The sequence below is a fragment of the Lacerta agilis genome, chromosome 6 (genome assembly GCF_009819535.1).
Source record: "Lacerta agilis isolate rLacAgi1 chromosome 6, rLacAgi1.pri, whole genome shotgun sequence".
NCBI lineage: Eukaryota > Metazoa > Chordata > Lepidosauria > Squamata > Lacertidae > Lacerta > Lacerta agilis.
This window is the reverse complement of record NC_046317.1, coordinates 34,237,855-34,259,226: the sequence shown is the minus strand read 5'-3', so window position 1 is coordinate 34,259,226 and position 21,372 is coordinate 34,237,855. Positions and strand designations below refer to the sequence as shown.

At 41.4% G+C, this 21,372-nt stretch overlaps 1 protein-coding gene across 1 annotated transcript in view; it reads left to right on the top strand.

The window, feature by feature from the left end:
* Positions 1 to 487: 487 nt before the first annotated feature.
* The window catches only part of LEPR (leptin receptor), a 53,174-nt gene continuing 32,289 nt past the window's right edge, over positions 488 to 21,372 (top strand). Inside the window, exons 1-4 of the mRNA XM_033151876.1 lie at positions 488 to 537; positions 17,894 to 17,952; positions 19,793 to 20,101; positions 20,634 to 20,757. Coding sequence (XP_033007767.1) covers positions 17,913 to 17,952; positions 19,793 to 20,101; positions 20,634 to 20,757 — 473 coding nt within the window. The 5' untranslated portion in view covers positions 488 to 537; positions 17,894 to 17,912. The remainder of the gene's footprint in view (positions 538 to 17,893; positions 17,953 to 19,792; positions 20,102 to 20,633; positions 20,758 to 21,372) is intronic.

The window sequence follows — 21,372 nt, the reverse complement described above, 5'->3', positions numbered from 1 at the left end:
CCGGAGGTGGGGTGGCCAAAGCCGTCCCTGAAGACGCCAAGCAAGGTTCCCACGACCAGCACCAACTGCTGAAGGAGCGCGTTATAAGTCCTGGTAGCAAGAGACTCGGGCGCCACGTGACGCTCGCCCCAGCCTCTGGCCAGGCGGCGCTCCCCCCGTTCCCAGCAGGGAGTGCTAGTAGCCGCACAGGTAGCGAGCGAGAAGCTGCAGCATTTTCCCGCCCGCTGCTTGTCCTCACCAGCGCAGCGCGCCCGCCAGCCTCAAGGCTCCTTTGCAGACGGCGCCGACGCCGAGCTGACCAGCTGGCTGGCTGGGATAAAGGGGGCTGGGGGTGGGGAGAGAGAGGGGGGGGAGCTATGGTTCCACTGCCAGCCGGGTGAAGAGCGTGGGGCTTGAGGGGAAAGGGCGCGCGCCTCACAGGAGCAGGAGGAGCAGGAGGAACAGGAGCAGTTTCTTCTTCTTCCTTCCTCCTTCTCTCCCCCCCCCACCCCCGCGTGAAAAGAGCGGCCGAGATTCCAGCTGGTCGCCACAGCAAAGGTACGTGTTTTTCTTTCTTCTTCTGCCTGGCTAGCTCTGGCTGAGGGTCTTTTGGCACCGACTGCGTTGGGGAGCACGAGCGTCAGTGGGTGCCTTTGTGCGCCACACCGCTATAACCATCACAGCTCGCAGGAGCTTTAATCGTTATTATTATTATTATTATTATTATTATTAGTATTAGTATTTTTATTAATATGGTGTTAATATTTTGGTAGGGTAGATTGGAGTGTGTGTGGGGGGGCTACTTTCAGTTAACTTTGGGTGCCTCCGGGGTGCTTGGGACGGCAGGTTGGCTAGAGAGTAAGTCTCGGTGAAGCCAGGGAGGGCTTACTTCGGAGTAAACATGGCCAGGACTGCACTGCATTAAAGATGCTGCAGGAAGGACCTGCTGAAGTTTGCGCAGGGAGGCAGAGAGGGGAAAGCTAAGAGCGTGTGAGGTGTTGCGACTGGGTGGGAGACGATTTGCCAGGCAATAGAGGCAAGCTTGTGTTTGCGCTGCCGCGGACCAGACTGCGCACCCGCGTCAGTCTTGTTGTCCTCATCGTCTGTCAAATGGGACGTGCAACAGTTTTAGCGGAACTACTGAGGACAGGAGGAACTCGCTCGGAGTTGACATTTACAGCTGCAAGTTGTAATCATTGTAGAGTTTCCTAGGTTATGTTTTAGATCTCTTCAGTCTATAAGTCAGTGAAGCTCCTTTTGTCCTTTGGAAAAAGAGAGGCAAAGATGCTTTCAGCTCCTTGGTAGTTTGGCCACCTTAAACGAGCTATTTGTCTTGTTCTCTCAAAAGTTTTCATGACAAGGACTGAAAACAAAAACAAAAAGCCTGGAAAAAATAAATCAAAGAGAAGCTTGTGACAAACGCTGGTAAGGTTTTCCTTTGCAAATCTCACCAGAGCTGTAGCCTCTTAGTGATCTGGCACCAATGGCATTTTTGCACATCATGTTTATCATGTTTATTATAGTTCCTGTAATGCAGTTGGAAGACCCAACATCTACCACATTTTCATCCTAGCCTTACTCCAAGGAACTCCTGGTGACATAGGCAGGGGTTATCCCATTTTTATCATCACAACAAGCTACCAAGGTAGGTTGGTGTATGCGATGCCATACCTTAGGCCACTGCTGCAACTTGCAAGTTTGATCATGGCTGTGCATGGATTTGCATTCATGAGTTACTGCTCCAAGTCCAAATTCTAAAAAGCGTTTGGTAAAATGTACTGTTGATTTCAGATTGTCAATTTGGGTCAGAGCGACAGTGTTCCGGTGTGGGTGACACGGTTTAGATAGAAACAAAGCCACAAGTGCTGGTTCCTATATCATGGTAAACCAAGGCTCATGGTTTGTTCCTCCTGGCTCCAGGGAGGAAGGAACAAGAGTAGGAGCAGTTCAGCAGGGTGCACTAGCATGCTGCTCATTCACAGCAAGTCATGGCTTATGGCTTACCACAATGTGTCAATGTGTATTTACAAAAGTTGGAATTGGTTCCAGAAATAGGTTTTAAAATGGTGGAAAATGTTAGATTTTGTACAGCCAAAATCTGCTGGTTGATACTAATAAAAGTCTTGCCCAACTGTGTGTGTGTGTGTGTGCGCGCACACACACACACACGACAGTTTTATTGATTTGAAACACATTCCTATCTTATCTACTCTTTTGCTTGAAATTACACAAGAATGTGTTGTTGGCATTAACTTTGTAACAGTCATGTAAAGATGCAGTAGCTGTTAAAAGATAGCATAATTAAGGGTTATGCAATGGGACTATTTAGGACTTAAGTGTTTTCATTGGCACTTGTTTTGTTTCCTAGTATAATAATGTTCCACTCATTTTCAAACATTGTGGGATTTGCACGACACAGAACAGGGTGAAGAGTCATTTTATTGAGACCTTTGGTTGTTTGCTTAATAAATACAGTTTTAAATTATTTTAAAATATTAGCTGTTCTAATATTTTGGAGAGCAAATGCAAACTGCTCCATGACTTGTGTATAGGTGTACGTAATGAAAGAGAGAGAGAGAGAACTCTTCATGTGGCTATCTGAATTTATTATTTATTATCTACATAGATGAGATCCAAGCAGCTTCCTAGAGTTTCTGCTCATCCAGTGGATTTTAAAAATCTATTTTCATAGGATAGCTGACCCCTATGCCACATCACAAACTGCTTTTGAAAGTCCTCTTACAAAGCAAGCCCATGTAGATTCATTCAGAAGTTGCACTGTGTCCAGAACAGCTTACTCACAGTGTGCATAAAATTATGAGAGGTGCTGCTTGGGAAAAAAAATCTCCAAAGACTTGCTCTATTTGTTTCACATCTATTTGGATCCTGACTGCAGTGCCTATAAGTACAATTAAGACTAGACAAGATTTCTTCCTGTAGCAAATCTGTATAGCAGAGAGTTAATTTGTAAACATTTGGTAGAAAATATTTAATAAAAGTAGGTTAAAATTAGGAAGCATTAACAAATAGCAATAGGGCTGCCATATTTTGAAGAACAAAAAAGAGGATGCCATGATGACTCTAATTTTAAATACCACTAATATACGCAGATAGGGACGTGGGTGGTGCTGTGGGTTAAACCACAAAGCCTAGGGTTTGCTGATCAGAAAGTTGGCAGTTCAAATCCCCGCAATGGGGTGAGCTCCCGTTGCTCGGTCCCAGCTCCTGCCCACCTAGCAGTTCAAAAGCACGTCAAAGTGCAAGTAGATAAATAGGTACCGCTCCAGCGGGAAGGTAAATGGCGTTTCCGTGCACTGCTCTGGTTCGCCAGAAGCAGCTTAGTCATGCTGGCCACATGACCTGGAAGCTGTACGCTCGCTCCCTTGGCCAATAAAGTGAGATGAGCAACCCCAGAGTCAGACATGACTGGACCTAATGGTCAGGGGTCCCTTTACCTTTACCTATTATATGCAGGCTATAGAAGCTGTGATATATTGCTGAGGGGGGCAGGAGAAGAGAAGAGAAGAGGAAAGCAAGTCTTCAGCCACTAGTTACCGTATGTCTATGTCTCATCCAGAAAGTATAGCCAGAGACATTTTGGCAAATTTTAAATATCTATCCAGACAGAAATTTTACCCCTGAAAAAGAGGATGTGTCCGGGAAAAAGAGAACACTTGGCAACCCTAAACAATAACAAATACCAGCAAATAGTGAATTTCAGATATTTGAAAGTTATGAGGGGCAGAAGCCCTGCATGGCGTGGGGAAGAATGTGTGACAGAGACAAGGGCACATGCATTCTACCCCTAATGTGCCCTGTGCCATGCTGAAAAGGAAATATTTAAATAACCTCATTGGAAATATCTGCATGGTTTTAACAATGTTCAGCTGAACACAGTTATAAGGCCCCTTCAGACATTTATAGAGAATGCTTGCACATGAGACATGGTGGCTTTCTTCACACATTCACTTTGAATGCCTTGAGAGCACAGCAAATAGGGCAAGAACTGACCTTGCATCAAACTAAGAGACATTGACCATAGTACCATATAACTAGTTCTGCACAGATAAGGAAGCTTTGGACTATGTCCCCTGCCCCCTGACAACATAATCCTATGTCACATGGTGAACTACGTTTGAAAATGAGGGTAGTTGCAAGCAGTTTTCTATGGCATGGAGGTCTGCTATTCAAAGAAAAAGGTTTTTGAAAAACCCAATTGTGCATGCTAAGCCATTGGATTCTGGCCTTGAATTAAACGAATTAAGAAAATGAGGTTTAGTATAAAGATCAATTGAATAAAGATAAAAATTGTGTTCTGCAGGAATTTTTATACAGAACTTTCAATTTTTGATTTAAGTTTATTTTGTGTAAACTTCACAAGATGATTATATCCTTCAATGAGAACAAATGCAGCACCGAACAGTATGACAGCGTGAAACAGGGCTGTGCCCTTGCCCCAACTCTCTTTGGCAAATTCTTCTCCCCAGTGCTCTCATACACCTTCAGCTCAACTGAAGATAGTGTGTCCTTTCATTTGAGGAGCGACAAGGGTCTGTTCAATCTGGTATGGTCTCTGCACCAAGACAAAAGTGCAGTGGGTCCTTATCTAAGAGATGTTGTTTCCAGATGATGCAGCCTTGACAACACACACTATGGAAGCTCTACAGAGACTCATCAACTGTTTTGTCCAAGCCTGCAAGGAGTTCGGCCTTTCCATCAGCCTGATGAAGACCAATTTCCTGGGCCAGGATGTTGCCAGCATTCCAAGCATCAGCATTGATGACTACATGCTTGAGGTGGTAGACAATTTTGTCTACTGGGTTCCACCATAACCAGAAACCCCTTCATTGATGTTGAGCTGAACACATGTATTTATTGGCAAGGCAGCTACTGCAATGGCTCGCCTCTCCGAAAGGGTATGGGAAAATGTCCAATACCAAGGTGGAGATCTACCAGGCTTGAGTACTGAGTACACTCCTTTACAGGAGTGAGTCACGGGCAATTTACAGCTGCCAGGAACAATGCCCCAATGTCTTCCTCATGCACTGTGCTGGGAAGATTTTGGGCATCACATGGCAGGCCAGAGTCTCAAACAAAGATGTTCTCTCTGAAGCCCATATTCTTAGCATGCTTACATTCTTGTGTCAGTGACATCTACGCAGGCTTGGTCATGTCCACAGAATAAAAGATGGTAGGATCAGGATCCCCAAGGATGTGTTCTACAGGGAACAGGCTTCAGGCACCAGGCCCTTTGACAGACCAACTCTGCATTACAAAGATGTCTGCAAATGTGACATGAAGGCTGGCAATATCAATCTTGTTGTGTGGGAAATCCCTTGCAGATGACTGCAGTGCCTGGAGACAGTCAAGTTGTGCATCTGTAGCAGTAACCAGAGAAGGAATGACTGTTGGGAGGAGCACAGAGAGAAGAGACACCCTGGTGCATCTGCAGCAGCACAACTGGATGTCTTCATCTGCTCCAGTTGCAGGAAGAAGAAGAAGAAGAAGAAGAGTTTGGATTTGATATCCCGCTTTTCACTACCCGAAGGAGTCTCAAAGCGGCTAACATTCTCCTTTCCCTTCCTCCCCCACAACAAACACTCTGTGAGGTGAGTGGGGCTGAGAGACTTCAGAGAAGTATGACTAGCCCAAGGTCACCCAGCAGCTGCATGTGGAGGAGTGGAGACACGAACCCGGTTCCCCAGATAACGAGTCTACCGCTCTTAACCACTACACCACACTGGTTCTCCCATATCGGGCTCTACAGCTACATCAGGCGCTGTAACTCTCCAGTAGTTTGACTTCACCCCTAAAAGTGCACTCTTCGATTGTCTCCCGAGACAGATGGATGCCAACCACAAGTTGTAAAGTAATGTCCACAGTTGCAAATAACAATTATGATTTAAAATTCTATGTAAAACAAATTTACTTTTAGTATAATATTGGCATCATGTTAAAAATTATCACTAAGGTCCACAATGAAGCCAATTATGTATGTCAAGAAAACTTTGATTACCTTTTATCTGCAATCAACTACTTCCTAGCCTTTTGACTAAGATCAAGTGTAGTGTGTTGTGTTTAATGCAAATGCAACTTAATGGTGGTGGTAGACTGACAGAGTGAAGTTGTGGTTGTTTGTACTTTGTGTATTCTCTGCTTAGTGCCAGAAGATACTTCTTAAGGAAGCAAACGACTTGAAAGTGAGGAGCTTTTTCATAGTTGTCAGACCAATTCTAGAAGCTTGCCAAAATGGAACGTTTATATGCTCCATCAACTTCTTCTTTGCAGAAGTTGGAAAACTGAAATGTCTATACAGAAAATAAATATTCAGCCAGCAATACCTTCTCAATCTGTAGAATTTTATAAGTGTTTTGTTTTGCAAGTGGGGGGGGGGGAGTGACCTTGTCCTTTCTGGATTGTCTGAAAGTGTAACCCCAAAGTGAAAGGGCTTTTTGTGTGTACAATACCTACTCAGTTAAAAATATTTATGTCTAAATGTGATATACAGTCTGTTCTTCTGTGACTCACTGTCTTTGTTTCAAGGCATTACGATATGTGATGATCTATTAAATATATATGAAGTGCTTCAACTAGTGCAAGGATTTCTGCTTGCACAATGGAACTTCTCCTCTTCCTCCCCCATGTACCTCCTGTCCCTGCACACTCTCAAAATCTGCTCTGGAGGGTTGAGGGAAACCCTAGAATAAATTGGGGTCACAGGAAGAGGAGAAGGAGGGGAAGTTCTATTGCACAACCTTGTGTTATCAGAACTACTTCATTGGGTATGGCCCATAATATCAAAATAACCCGTGGTGAGACTTAATATGCTGATTATTTATACATGTATTCATGATGGCTTCACTGAAATAATTGATTCAAATTAGGATTTGAATCACTAGGATGGAAAAATCTGTTTGAGTAAATTATTTGAAGAATCAAATCTCTCTTTTTGTAATCTGTGTTATTTCCTGACAAGCTTGCATAGTAATTTGTTACCATAAAGAATTAAACATATTGCAGCACAAACCTGGATGTGCCACCAAGCAACAAACTTGGTTTAAGACTGATTTTTGTTTGCTAGGGAGAAATAAATCACAACCCTGAGATTGGTAATCCTGGGTTCATTAATCTATTTGCTTCTCAAAAAGGGATGAGCAAAGCAGAAGTGATCAGGATACATGCACCAGCACAAAACTCACAGTTTGGTTTCTTAAGCCAAAGTTTTTGTCTTACTGTTATATGCAAACATGACCATGTGGAATCCAAATCATTCCACACTTGTTGCACACAACAAGCTATGAACATGAACTGTGGGTTAGAAAATACCTCAAAACTAGGATTGCTAGTCAGGATCAAATAATGATTTCTCCTACTAGTTTGGAGGAGTCATACAAACCACAGTTTTCTGGTTTGTCTGCACGTAGTGGTAAACCACATTTTACACAAAAGTAGAAATAATGGATTAAAACATAGCATGCAGATGGAAGAGGAAGTGCTGAAGTTTTCTCTCAGCCTGCCAACCCTGAGCACAGAGCCTGTTGATACTAAGTCATGTCTGGATGTTAAATGTGAACCAATCCTCCAAATTACCTTAGCATGGGGTGCTTCCAGTCTGTTGCTAATTTGTGGATAGGATTCAAGTGCATATCAATAAGTTCAAGTTGTACATTTAAAGTGGATATGGTGCTCTTGAGCAGTGAAGCCACTTCAGAGAGGGGGAAAATACAATACTTTTTGTCACAAGTGATGGGAAAATGCACTGTAAAATGTGGAATAACAATTGTTTGACCCGATGTTGCGTAACATCCCCACAAACAAATAAGAGTGAATGATCAATAAAGAGTGGACATTATGTAACCTTCCACAAACTTTGTGGAAACCATTTGGGATGAATGCTCACCTCATCTGGAAGCAACCATGGAAGTTTCATGGACTATTTATGTAACATGAAAATAGTTGTTTCTTGATAAGTGTGTGGCAACCCTGTAATCATGTATGTGTGAGAAACCTGTGAATCGATTACTCCAATCCCAGGGATGTAGTTCCCTTGTTTCACAGCTTACAGAATTTATTAGTCTCTCTCTCTACCTTAGTCTATCCAAGGTTGGCCTGCTATTGGTGTTGGATTATACTTATTGATAGAAGTGTAAGGCTGCTATGCTGAAAACTAGGGAGTAATTCCTGCTGAAAGCAATGGGATATACTTCTGAGTAAACACATATAGCATTTTGTGGTATGTTACTCCTTCACTTTTATTGGTACAACCCCGAGGTATCTTGAATGTGAGTATATTTGCTTTGTTTGCACAGTGGTACCTCAGGTTACAGACGCTTCAGGTTACAGACGCTTCAGGTTACAGACGCTTCAGGTTACAGACTCCGCTAACCCAGAAATAGTACCTCGGGTTAAGAACTTTGCTTCAGGATGAGAACAGAAATCGCACAGCGGTGGCGGGAGGCCCCATTAGCTAAAGCCAGGGGTAGGCCACCTAAGGCCCGTGGGCCGGATGTGGCCCAATTGCCTTCTCAATCTGGCCTGCGGACGGTCCAGGAATCAGCGTGTTTTTACATGAGCAGAATGTGCCCTTTTATTTAAAATGCATCTATGGGTTATTTGTGGGGTCTGTCTGGTGTTTTTACATGAGTAGAATGTGTGCTTTTATTTAAAATGCATCTCTGGGTTATTTGTGGAACATAGGAATTCGTTCATCCCCCCCCCCAAAAAAAATAGTCTAGCCCACCACATGGTCTGAGGGATGGTGGACTGGCCCATGGCTGAAAAAGGTTGCTGACCCCTGCCTAAAGTGGTACCTCAGGTTAAGAACAGTTTCAGGTTAAGAACGGACTTCCAGAACGAATTAAGTTCTTAACCCGAGCTACCACTGTATTATTATTTTAACTTGTATGCTATTTTTCCTCCTAAATGTGGCACAACAGCAAAAATACATACGGTACCACTACATGTTTACAATAAATACTAATATTTGCAGCAGATGATTTTTAACAAGCTCCACTCTCACTCTCCTATTCTTGTGCACTTCATAAAGCAACAGAGAAGGGGGAACTCGGTGTTCTGCTGAGCATGTGGAGAATAATTGGGAAAATTACATAGCTTTCAAAAGTTAAGGGTGCAGTCATCCATACTTGTCTTGAGTGAGTCCCATTTGTGGGATTTGTTTCCAGTGGGGGAAAGGATCAAGCTATAAGCAGAAGTCTTGCTTTGTTTTTAAGGCCTTTACTTCTTTCAGAACACTTTTTGTAATATACAGCCACAGTTCAAATTAAGAGGAAGCTAATTATATGGAGGACCCAATTTTTAGGAGTGTGGAGTGACTTCTAGCTCTCACAGAAATTAATAGGAGATGCATGTAGTTATTTATGAAAATCAGAACACATATCCATATGCACTATATCCATATGCATTATTAATAGGATGTTATGCTTTGGAGGCATTTATTTAATATTCTAAAGCAGCTGTTTATTTTTAAAGATAGTTTGGGTGTGCACAGTAGTCTGTTCCCATTTCATGTTAACTAACAGCTGTTGATGTTTTTTATTTCACAAGCTTTTTGTCCTGTTAATAGATAAATTGAAGAAAACCCAGCCAGATGGGTGGGGTATAAATTAATCAATTAATTAATTAATAATAAAACAAAGTTTACGTTTTCACTTGCCATTTAGTTCCAGAGCTACTGGATGTGTTCCCATTCTTGAATGGTGTGCACTTGATCATTAGTGACTAATTTGATGTTTGAACTATTGCTGAAAGACCCACTTATATTTTAGTGCTGTTTCTTCTATGACGGTTCTGAAATAGAGTATAACTTCTTCACTCACCCATTGATTTCAGTGGGTCTGCTCTGAGTATGACTTAGTTGGATGCCACCCCTAATCTTCCAATTCAGCATAGGAATTGACTGGATTTTAAAACATAATTAATCAAAAGTTTCCAGTTCCTGTTGATGTTAAAAGAAATGCTACATACAGTACATGCTGGTATGATAATGATTAATGGTTAATGATTAATGGTTGTTGTTTTTTTTTAAAAAAAAAGTTTGTTGGGAAATATCAATCGGAATATTGATAATGAAAAACAAATTCGCATACAGTATCTATGGTTCATGTCAGATCCACTAGTGAAGGGGTATCATCTTCTCTGTGGTGGTATCTCATCTGTGGAATGCCTTCCCTTCAGAGGTACAGTTGCTTCAATTTCCATCTCTCTGTTCATTCACAGCAAACTATGGCAAGTTCTTAAAGAAATGGGAGGGCCTGATCACCTCATCTGTCTCCTGAGAAATCTCTTTGTGGGACAAGAAGCTACAGTTAGAACTGGATCTGGAAAATAGGGCGTGTCATTTAAGGACGGAAAAATTTCTTTTGCGAATTTGCTCAATGAGGGGTTCTAAAAATATGTTATTGCACATGAGGAATCCAAATCTGCAATTATTTTTATGATTGGTTGATGATTAGCTTGGTAAATTGAGATTTGTTTGAAACAACTAATTGGTTCAAAATTGGGAAAGGAGTAAGACAAGGCTGTATATTGTCTCCCTGCTTATTTAACTTATATGCAGAATTCATCATGCGAAAGGCTCGACTGGATGAATCCCAAGCCGGAATTAAGATTGCTGGAAGAAACATCAACAACCTCAGATATGCAGATGACACAACTTTGATGCCAGAAACTGAGGAGGAATGAAAGAACCTGTTAATGAGAGTGAAAGGAGAGCGCAAAATATGGTCTTAAGCTCAACATCAAAAAAACTAAGATCATGGCCACTGGTCCCATCACCTCCTGGCAAATAGAAGGGGAAGAAATGGAGGCAGTGAGAGATTTTACATGATGTATGGAAGTAAGAGCTGGACCATAAAGAAGGCTGATCGCCGAAGAATTGATGCTTTTGAATTATGGTGCTGGAGGAGACTCTTGAGAGTCCCGTGGACTGCAAGAAGATCAAACCTATCCATTCTTAAGGAAATTAGCCCTGAGTGCTCACTGGAAGTACAGATCCTGAAGCTGAGGCTCCAATACTTCGGCCACCTCATAAGAAGAGAAGACTCCCTGGAAAAGACCCTGATGTCGGGAAAGATTGAGGGCACAAGGAGAAGAGGATGACAGAGGAAGAGATGATTGGACAGTGTTCTCGAAGCTACCAACATGAGTCTGACCAAACTGCGGGAGGCAGTGGAGGACAGGGGTGCCTGGCGTGCTCTGGTCCATGGGGTCATGAAGAGTCGGACACAACTAAACAACTAAACAACAATAAATTCATTCATTCAAAACCGATGTATGGTTATTGGATTATAGCTTCTGGCTGGAAGTCGCTTCTGCTGTTGAAAAGATTGTTTTTTAAACATATAATTTAGTTTTCTATACCTTGTTTCAAAAGTTCTATTGCTTTTCTACCTGTGTTTTAATGACAATGGTTTTATGGGTATTTGGTTTTTTTTAGTTATTTTGTGGACTTCAGCTGTGTTTTACCTACAATTCTATCATGTACACTCCTGTATTAAATTTCATGGTTTATGTTTAATTTTTATGAATATGGTATGTGAAACATCCTGTGATCGCTAAAATTTAACACTGGCTTGATTTAAAAAGGAATGCATAATCTTACCACATTTCAGATGAAGAGTGGCTGCCTTGAAGTTCAGTTTCAGCTATAGGTGTGTGCTATTGTTGTGACTGAGGGACCTTTGAGTGGATAGCAGAGGGCTCTGATGAGCTTGAGGCAGCTGTCATGAATCTGACTCTTCTCCTCCTCAGAACTCAAACTGTCAACATGACTGGAGGTATTAAAGGCTGTATTAATGACATCAGCACAGTATTCCAATGGGTATACAGGTTACAAGCTAGTAAAGCACAGCAGAGCATGGCAGTACATGAGTAGACTTAGCTAAGAGGTTGATGCCACATTTGACATGCCCCCGTTCTCCCCCTTTGAAGAGCAGGGCAGGCACAGCTATTTGTGCAGTGGATGTCCCAAGCCTCAGGACTGGATAAACAAATGGGTAGTCCTCCATCAAGGCTGGGCATGTATGGTTTGTTTGCGGTGTCACCTCCATCTTCTTGGAGATGGAAGTGATGCTGACGGAGCTAACTTGCTGTCAGACTTATCACCAGGTGCCTCTCCAGAAGGTGTTTCACTGACAGGGAAAGGTGCCAGTTGGCTCAATGGCCTGTGACATTGCGCTTAGGGTGTCCAGTGTTGCAGGGGCAGGCTGTTCTCTTGCTACCTTACTAGGCCTCTTCCTTGGTTCTGGATCTCCACCTTCCAAGCTGTTGGGACCCTCTCCTGGGCCAGAGTCCTTCTAGAGTCCCATAGTTCCATTCCCCAACTTGCTAGGACTTTTCCCGAGGTCAGACTTCTCTGAGCATCTCCCAATCCTTCTTGTCATCCCAACTGCCCTCTTTAAGGCATCACCATGGAACTCATGACAGCAACTTTCTCAAGCAGACTACTGCCACCATCCTGTGATTCAGAGGGTGGGTCCACTGCAGTACTCTTGCCTCCCCAGCCTCACAGAATTCAAAAGCTACAAAATAAGGCAAGGGCTCTTTGGCTGACCAGCCAGCTGCTCCTGAAGCAGAGTTTACAGCACTTCCGGTCTGGTTAGGCTACATAACACTTTAGTTGACACTTGCTCCCTGCAGTTGTAGCATCTCCTGTGGCTGGTTAAGCAGGGCCATTTAGAGCTGTCCAAGGTCCTGTCTTCTTGAGTGTCTTCCCTTGTGAATTGCAAGCTCACATGTTGCTGGGCACATGCATTTTCTAATGCATTTGTGCCAGCTCAAAATGTATCTTAGTTTTGCAATTTTGATTCTGTCAAAACTTCAGGGATATTGCAGAGGACCTATCTTTTCTGATTTGTTTTTTTTGGGGGGGGGATGCTGCATATTCCTAAAATTAGGTTTCAAAGTTCCTGTTTTGATCAGTCATTTAGCTAAATGCAAATTGTTCAGCACATGAACAATTGGAGAGAACGTTACAATTTTTACAGCCACTGTCACAATATCCATGGCAACACAGCCAACAAACACCAGTTATGGTGCAGCATGGCAACAACAGCCTTATGGCTACAGCCTGTAGACAAAGTAGATTGGGGCTGAAACAGTACAGGAAAGTGTGGAGGCAAAGTTGTTACACTGATGAGACTTTGGAAACTGAATTGTGGGGGGAAACATCATTAGCTATTATTTCATGCGCAAGTGAAATAAAAACACAACTGAGAATGTGCCCAACTGTCCCTCTGGCTCGGCAATTGAGGGGGAATGTTGGTATTAGTGGATGAACTGTTTCTTTCCAGCAATTTGTTCACCATTGGTGAGCTTTCTCATTACAGAACATTTGACAAGCAGGAAGTCTGTGTGAGCGCTATTAAGAGAACATCTCATCCTCTGAATTTTAGAGATAGTATGCATGGCTATTATTTTCACTGTTCTTGCCTCTCTGGGTCCTCTATTTTTTATTCCAGCATTGAATGAGAAGAAGGGGAGCATCTGCTTTATTTATTCTTTCAAGACAAATGCTTGCAACATGTTTGCTTTAGATTGGGCAGTGTGCAGCGTTTGACTGCTTACTTTGTACCCCTGCTGAGAATTGCAACTTTTTTTGAACTGAGCACATACAATTTTGCACTCAACCTGCCTAATTAGAAGTGTGTGCTATGTAATTCAGATTATCCAAGTAGAGGTTGCACATAATGCAGTGTGTATTACTGCACTGAAGCTTTTGCAGACTTTACCTATTATTTCAAATTGCTTGGCTAAATCCATAAAATAGTTTGAGAGATTCCATTCCTTCAAAGTAGTAAATAACACTAAAACTGGTTTGGTAAGCAAATAACATTCCTCCAATTCAGAAAAATAACACAGCACACATCTCTTGGGCCTGTTCCTTGGCTTCCTGTTTGGTCTCTTGGTGCTAATGTCTTCAATATGTCACTGGCAGCCATGACTGATGGGACATTTATGACTTGCCATGTCCAAGTGAAACTAGGGAATGGAAAAGAACAATTTTTCTTGTTTTTATCTTATTTTATAAGCAATAAAATGTGTTTCCACAGTGGGCAGCCCTTTTTATTTCATTTTTAGCTTAGTTGTTGTGAATATGAATAATGAATTTCAATTTAATTTCCTGATTTAAAGTGATGGACTTCATGACACTGAGGCTGCATCACATTAAATTTGAATTCCTTCCTAAATAATGTTACAGACCTCGTAATTTCACCCCATGTAAGCAGGTCCTGTTTAAGACTGATCTTGCATTCGTTGTTGGAATGCTGTTGAAAATGGCATTCAAGTACTGTAGTGAATGCTATACATACTACATTTAAAATTTAGAAGTTCTTGCCTTGTGGAGCATTCCCACTGCCATCTGCAGCTTCCAGGGTTAGGAAATGGTTGCCGGTGGTATCGGCACACATGCAAAATAATAGTTGCCTTCCACAGGGAAATCCTTTAACATTGCAATGGGATGGGACTATGTGTGCGTCCATATACCCTTTTTGAAACAAAGTCTGCAGCTGACACCTGCAATCTGCCTTTCCTATCCTCCCTCTGTCAGTGACATAATGCTAATTCAGTTTTAAATGTTTGAAAGCATCTTCCTCTTTCTGTGAGACCAGATGTGGCATGCACCAAAGCATTCAGTACTTAGTTAAACTCCCAACTTTGATCTGCATCAGGGACAGTGGGAAATCTTCCCTGCCCAAAGTCCACCCCATCTAGATGTGATTGCTTCTGCAGGAAATTTCAAAGGCAGCTTCCACATTGACCAGAGAGTTTCCAGTACGAGGTATGTTTTTTGTGTGTTCCAGACACAGCCAGCTCGTCTTCAATTTGAAAATGCCTTGAGCAACAAATGAACTTTGGGAATCAAATAAGTTTAAAGGACCCTGTCTAGATTAATACATTGTCTGACAATGAAGTAAAGAGCTTAAGATACAGTGGATGAGATTCAGAGATGCTTTTCTGCAAATAGACCTTTTCCACAAGCAGAAGAGCTTTTCCTGACCTCACACATGTGAAAAATAAACTAAGGGAGGAAATCAATGTAGGACTATGGCAATTGTCCCATCGGTGCAAGCATTTTTGCTTGCCAGATGGAACAATTCCCTGCTCTTCCACCCTTGTGCTATTCTGGGGGTTCTCTTGACCTCCCCAGAGCCAATGTTGGGGGCATGCAGGACTTGCTAGTTGAATCTGGCCCTGAAAGTCCATAGTGTGTGAGGTCTTCCACTGGCTCTTGTGCAACAGTTTACAGAGCAATAGCATTGCCAGTATTTCTTCTTCTGGAATACATCTGGATCCAACTCTCTCTCTGTGTGTGTGTTTTTGTGATGCCAATTTTAGAAGTTCCTTCCTTCCCTTATTTTCAGTGTTGTACAAACCCTTGATTTCCCTAAATAAATTCAACATTACTATTAAGTTTTAACCATGTGTCATGGATATTTCATGCTCAGTTCACCTATGCTGGTGTTCTAGCTATATACTGCTTGAAGTTTTGGCTCTTATATAGGTATATCCAGGCATATTTAGTGCCACGATTCTTGTGGAAGCCCGGAAAAGAACTGGGGAGTTAAGCAGGATGTTAAGGAATCACTCTGCACCCCCAGTTTGCCACAGTGGCATGATGCCTCAACACTCACTTTCTATGTCTTTACGGGAGCAGTTATTTAGAGAGAAGGGAACCTACATGCAAATCTGCACAGTAATTTGTGGCATGAGCATTGGAAATATTTCCGTGTTGACTGAAAACAGTGTTGCTGTGCACCCAGGCTTTTATGGGGATTGATTTGTGTGATCTGAGAGCTTATGGTTTGTTGGTGTGCTAAAGGATTAAAGCTCCCTACCCTACCATTGTCCAGATCTGACTCAGCACCAGTTCACTTGCTGTTTACTAAATAGAACCCACCCAACCCCCCGGACAAATTTTTAACAAATGGCCACATCTAGTTTGGACTGGTGCATATTCAGTGAATATGAAATCTTCCCTTATTTGTAATAGAGTGGATTTGCAGAATCCATTTGGGTTACTTGAATTAATTGTTTGCTATGGATCTGAGGTAGCTAAATTTTTCATTTCCTCAGGAGTATCTTCTAAGGTTATTGTAAGATGCATCATAATTATGGTTTGCTAATAGTGAAAGAGAATATGAAGCAAGGATCCCTTGACGGCACTTTGAGGTCCCAACAATCAGCTGATTATCATGGCATCAAAGCACTCTTTGCAAGAAGCTTCTAAAAAGCCCTTCATGGTGCTCTGAAGCTCAGATGAGCAAGACTTTAAAGCTCTTTGTAAAGAGCCCTACACTGTGCTTTGATGCACCGGGTGCACCAACCTGGCCATCTTTTTACCTGCCTACACCTGATGTCATGTATGAGGTCAAGTGATTGGTAGGTGGATGTGCAAAATGTGGAGGCCTTGTGGGCCTAGTTAAACCATGGGTCAGAGGTTCCCTACTCCTGATGGACAGGATGGATAAACTCTTGAAGCCGACTTTAACTGGTTGCAGCTGCTGTTGTGCTAATAACTCAAACAGTAGTTTTCCTATAAAGGTACATCACATTCTGGCTTTGGATTTTAAGCAGACGAAGCTATTTGGGTTTAGTTTATGTTGGTAATATATACTACAGTCTGCAGAAGAAATGGATACTGTTTATTTTTACAGAAGAGGTTGAGATATACAGTGGTACCTCTGGTTACGATCTTAATTCATTCTGGAGGTCCGTTCTTAAGCTGAAACTGTTCTTATCCTGAGGTGTGCTTTCACCTCCTGCTCACATGGGGCAAAGCTCACAACCAGGAGCAACTACATCCAGGTTAGCGGAGCTCATAACCCGAAGCATGCCTAACCAGAAGTGTTCATTACCATAGGACTGGGAAAGAGCCCCTTCAAATCCTACAATGTTCCTTTGTTCCTTTTTCTGGTGAGAAGACAGTTCTACCCATATTCTGTTTTATTTTCTTTCTGTTTCACATGCTATTAAATAACTGGAGCGTTATATAAAATGTAGACTTCTAACACGGGGGGGACGGGACTCTTCCACAACGTATGGTGTTTTTCATTTACTTAAATGGTAAGAGCAGATCTGTGCTTCATAAAAGAATGTGCAGATAACTCTGCTCTCTCTCGACTGAAATGAATGGTGGGTGTCTAGTCAGTGCTGTGTGTGCGTTGGGGCTCTCAAGGCCATAGAAAAATGAATGGACAGGCTAAATATATGTGAGTTCTGTTGACTTTTTCTAAGATGCATTGCTTGTGGTATTTCTTTTATTATTGGCAGCATGTCATAACCACCATGGCTTCTATATTGGCGTGATTCTCAAATGCACAATAGTAGTTATAACCACTCCTTTTAAATTGCTGTAATGCTTGACCATGTAAACTTCCTTGTTGGGAGAAGAACCAAACTTGTTACAGTTCAAATACAGAACTCTTGTTACTGTAGCTGTGAAAGCATCAACTCCTCTAACAAAATGCCTTTGAATTCTAGCTTTATTTTTCCACTAATGTACAGGATTTCTAAGAACTGCAATTTGAGTAACACAGCAATCCTAATTAGGCAGTGGGGGTGGGAGAAGAGATAAGTGGCAGTCAATCAGTCACTTCCAAAGTGCTGCTGGTTCATCTGGGAGGGAGGTGTTTTATTTATTTATTTATTTATTTATTAAAAAAAACATTTCATTGCTTTCAGTGGGAGGGGGAATTCCTATAAGTACAGGAACTCAGAACTGGCAAGGGTAAAGGGCCATATTATGGGAGCAATAGACTTTGGATCCAGCAGATCCAAGGCTGTCCTTCTCAGTTAGCCTTAAGTAGGAATTAGTTTGCTGTGTCATAAATATTCTTTATTCTTCTATAAATGCCAGTGTGACATTATTTCACCCAATTGTTTTTGCCCTCAGATCTGCTGTTTAGACCAAGATGAACTGGTATAATATTTTGACTGGATTTCTACAGCTGAGTAAGTTGTCTGTTACTCTTTCTAAACAACAGCATAAGAAAATAATCTTAGAAGATGCTAGTCCTCTGTTTGGTGCACTTCTTTCTTGGCCAGTGTCCCTGAATTTCTTTGTATCTTTGAGGGATTTGATGCTAGAATTAGTAACAGATTGACAGATGAATATTATAGCTCAGATCATATCAGAGCAAACATTTTTGTGATGAAATTGTTCTAGATATTGTAATAGTATAGCAAGCCAAGCATACCGTTGCTATCAAAATTATTCAAACACCCCGCCATTGTAAATCGGGTTTGTTACCAAAATTTAAAGACTTTCAGCTGTTTGCAATGAGCAAATCAAACAAAAGCAACTGAAATAGCTCAACACAACAGACGCTTCAAGTGGTTTCCCCAATTAGCAACTTACACTGTAAATTTTGATAATAACCTGTTTTGCAATTGGGGCGGGTTTGAATAATTTCAATTGCAACTGTAGCTGCAGTTCCAAGGTACACCCAACCCCATTCTGTGTGCACTAATTGTGCCAGAAGATAATTTGACCACATACACAGGTGCATTTTCAAAAGATAGGGAACAATATACACTGTATATCATCTCAACATTAACAACATGATTCTGTTCTGTTGATTTCTTACAAAATATACATAATATATGGTCAGAATTGCCATCTTAAAGTTAATAGCCGCTAGGCTTTTATATATCACCTTCACGTGTCGAACCAATGTGTGGGGCCGTGCTGGCTAACACTAACAAATAATGTTGCACGTGCTCACTAGCTGTTGCTGCTGTTATCCAAACAGGCATCTGCAGCAGGGAGCCTTTGTGTGGATAAAGGCTTCCACATGAACTGGAATCCTGTGAATCATGTGGTAATGATTTAGTTGTTTTAATTAAAAGCATTTCTAAACTGTTCAATATTTAAAGATATCTGTGTGGTGGACAGGATTACAACATGAAAACAACAAAACAGTATCATAAAAACAGTGATACAACATAGAGAGCAGGAATTCAGTGACAGCGGGGTCCAGTCTTATGGGGCAAAGCCTGGGCAAAAAAGATATGAAGAAGATGAATGATGCTTTGTGTACTGCAGAGGAAAGGGCATTTAACAGTGCAGGGGGTTCCAGGTCACATGGAAGGCCCCCTCCCTGCACATATTTATGCTGTCCCCTTGAGCTCCAGGGGGAAGGGCTGCACATTGCCAGTAATGTTGTGGGCGGGGCTAATGGTTGTCTCTCCTCATACATTGATCTACTGCATGAGGCCTTTGTATGTACGGACACATAATTTTGCAAAGTAAGTACAAGTACGAGTAGTTTTATTACGGTCAGTGACTAGTATCAAGACAAAAAACACCAGTTGCAAAATTTAAAAACAATATAAAATGATAATAATAATTTGTACTCCTGAATTTTGTAACTAATTTTTACAGGGAAATATAAATATGCTGTTTTATAATACATTCGTTTATAATATATACGCTTCCTTGCTGAAAGATGAAGGCAATTTTGGAATGTTTCTCAGGGAATGGAACTGTGGCTGAACTGCTTCACATCAGTGTACAGAAGTTATTTTATATCCACGTGAATCTAGTTACTGATGTTTTGTTCATGAGTAATGACAAAATAAAAGAATGGGTGTGGTGGGGAACCCGGAATTAAGCTGATGGCCAAAAACTTATTTAGGTATCAGTGGGTGTATTTATGTGATTTTATGCATTTCTTTGGAAGTGTGCATTCAATAATTTTGCCCAGAATTTGTTTTATCTTGTGCTAAAAATGTTCTGGCTCTCGGTTATATGAGGTATTCAGACTAATCCTTTCCCCCCCTGTACCCTCAGATTTTCTTCGAATGGTAATTTCCTATTGCATGGTATATCAGATTCCTCCACAGAGCTTTCAGCTACCATGTGTGCCACCAGAGAAGACTTCTAACATTTCTTTGCCCGCTGGAATTGCAGCGAATGGTCCTAGCATAACTGAGGAACATGCTACAATTAAAGCAAATGCCACATCACTGGTGACTGAAGATCATTTCCTATGTTGCCAGTGGAGTGATACACATATTAACTGTTTTGTATATACTTCAGAAATGGAAATCAAGGCATTTACGTACTCAGAAAGCGGTGCTTTTACATCTCAACAAATAGATATGCTTGGGGAAGGTACAATCATTATTATTGTAGCAAGTTGTTGTTGTTGTTGTTTTGTACACAGCCCTTCTTCCATATATCTTCCAGGGAGGTTCAAAACATAAAAATACAAGATAAAAACCACAAAATACATAATAAAATCAAACAAACTAATAACCTCCACCCCTTCCCACAAACACATTTAAAAGGGTATAGGGTGTTAATCAGCCCAAGGCCTGGTTGAAGAGTAATGTTTTTGCCTGGCGCCTGAATGTGTGTAGGTGTGTAATTGAAGGCACCTGCCAACCCCCAACCCCCTGGAGAGAACATTCCACAAACAGGGAGCCACTGCAGAAAATTTAAGTGGATGTTTTGAATTTATTAGTATTGGTACCAGTAAAAGAATTAAGATCACCCCATAATTTAAGAACACTTGATTATTTATTTGGGATTGGAAACTTTCTTAGAAATGTGTTCTCTCCAGTACATGGTATTTCAGTGGTTTTGGCTTGCAATGAAGTTCTGAAAAATATGTAAATTTTCCATTTAGATTCAATATGGAATCTACAGTTTTGGTCTAAAGAAAGCACAGAGGAGTTATTTTGTCTTGTGGAATTATCTACTAAGTCACTATACCTGGATGAAGACCTTTCAGTGAATCTGTTGTACGCATTGTAAGTATAATCTATGTCAAATGTGAAATTTATGTAGTTTACAATTTACAGGATTTAATTTTTTTATTTTATTCTGCTTTACTTTTTCTAACACTAGTGGTGGTAATGGGTTTGGGAGAAGAGTATAGGAAATTATTAGCTGCCCCTATTCACCATAGTTAACATTGGGATTTCCCCCTGCCCTGCTCTATCTTTGTCCTTTTATGAAACTCTGATACTAACATGAGTTTGACCAAACTGTGGGAGGCAGTGGAAGACAGGAGTGCCTGGCATGCTCTGGTCCATGGGGTCACGAAGAGTCAGACACGACTAAACGACAACAAAGCATTTTATTTAGATCAGAGGTCTCTTCTGTCAATATACTTATTGTGCACTATTTCATGGTTTGGCCATAAAGGAAGAACTTAGCCTGCCTCATTATGTTGACATCAGATACTTTATATTTCTTCGGTTACTATTGGCATGTTTTCTAGCGGTACCCTTTGGAATTTTTTATTGCTGTTCCATGTGCTCTCTTGAATAGTTAGATGTTTTGCTTACATGACCTGGTGCCCTTTATGTTAAATGCAAAATTTAGTCATAAAAGTGTATGTTTGGTTAACTTTGATGATAGCA